General features: G+C 70.2%; 1 protein-coding gene across 1 annotated transcript in view; it reads left to right on the top strand.

Moving 5' to 3' along the window:
- The window catches only part of SHH (sonic hedgehog), a 78,262-nt gene that overhangs the window by 73,034 nt on the left and 4,098 nt on the right, over positions 1–1,130 (top strand). The window contains exon 3 of the mRNA XM_012733875.1: positions 2–257. Within this exon, the coding sequence (XP_012589329.1) occupies positions 2–257 (256 nt within the window). The remainder of the gene's footprint in view (position 1; positions 258–1,130) is intronic.

Genomic DNA, 1,130 nt, shown 5'->3' with positions numbered 1-1,130 from the left:
CGCTGCTCGCGGGCCCGGGGCTGGCGTGCGGGCCCGGCCGGGGCTTCGGCAAGCGGCGGCACCCCAAAAAGCTGACCCCTTTAGCCTACAAGCAGTTCATCCCCAACGTGGCCGAGAAGACGCTGGGGGCCAGCGGCAGATACGAAGGGAAGATCTCGAGAAACTCGGAGCGCTTTAAGGAACTCACCCCCAATTACAACCCCGACATCATATTCAAGGATGAAGAGAACACCGGGGCCGACCGGCTGATGACTCAGGTGAAAGCCGGCCCGGCGCTGGCGCGCGGGCGTCCAGACGAGGCCCTGGCCTTCGCCGCCCGCCCGCCCCTCCCACTTCCTGGAGGGGGCGCGGAGGGGAAGGGTCCGCGGAGAAGTTTGGGGTGGGGGTGCGGAGGGCGGGAGCCGGCCGTGGCCCTGGCTGTCTTGGGCTGCCTCCCCCTCCTGCCCGGCTCTGGCTGTAACTTGGGGAGACCTTCACTTCGGGGGTGTCCGCCCTTTCCAAGTTGAGAGTTGGCATGCCGGGAGGGGCGGCAACCCCCAGAAACGCAAAGTGGCCTCCAGCGCGGCCAGTGTGGCCTGCGCCCTGGACCGCTGGCTTCCCCTGGGCTTCTTGCCGGGCTCCCTGACCCCAGAGCCCACGGGTGGGGGGGGGGAGCCCCAGGTGGTTCTGACCAAAGGCAGGGCTGGTCTGGGCGGCCGCGGGCCGGCCTGTCCCCTGGCCGCCTGGCCGTTCCAGGCAGCTGTGCCCAGGGCTGCCAGCACTGGCTTCTTTAAGGATGCTCTCGGCCGCGGAGGACTCAGGGCTCCAGCCGCACCACCGCTCCTACCTGCCCCAGCACAACCGGAGCGCCCGGCGTTGTGGGAGGGGGCTGGCGGGAGGGGCCGGCGCCCCGTCCCTCCGCGGCCTGCGGCCGGCCGCAGCGCTGCCCTCTCCCCGCCAGGCCCCGACTTCCCGCAACTCCGGCACGTCTAACTGAAGCTGGAAATGGATTTCCCCGCCAATATAGGTCAACATCCTTCTCGCTGCCCTATTAAAGCAGCCAAGTCCTACCTTGGGGCCAGGAGCGCGCGGCTGCCGGGCTGGCGGCGCAAGTGCAGGGGCGGAGGGGCGGGAGGCCCGGGGGAGCCGCC

The sequence above is a fragment of the Condylura cristata genome, unplaced genomic scaffold (genome assembly GCF_000260355.1).
Source record: "Condylura cristata isolate star-nosed mole 26May11 unplaced genomic scaffold, ConCri1.0 scaffold00042, whole genome shotgun sequence".
In the NCBI taxonomy this organism is placed as follows: domain Eukaryota; kingdom Metazoa; phylum Chordata; class Mammalia; order Eulipotyphla; family Talpidae; genus Condylura; species Condylura cristata.
The sequence above is the reverse complement of the archived record's forward strand: the minus strand, read 5'-3'. Positions and strand labels throughout refer to the sequence as shown.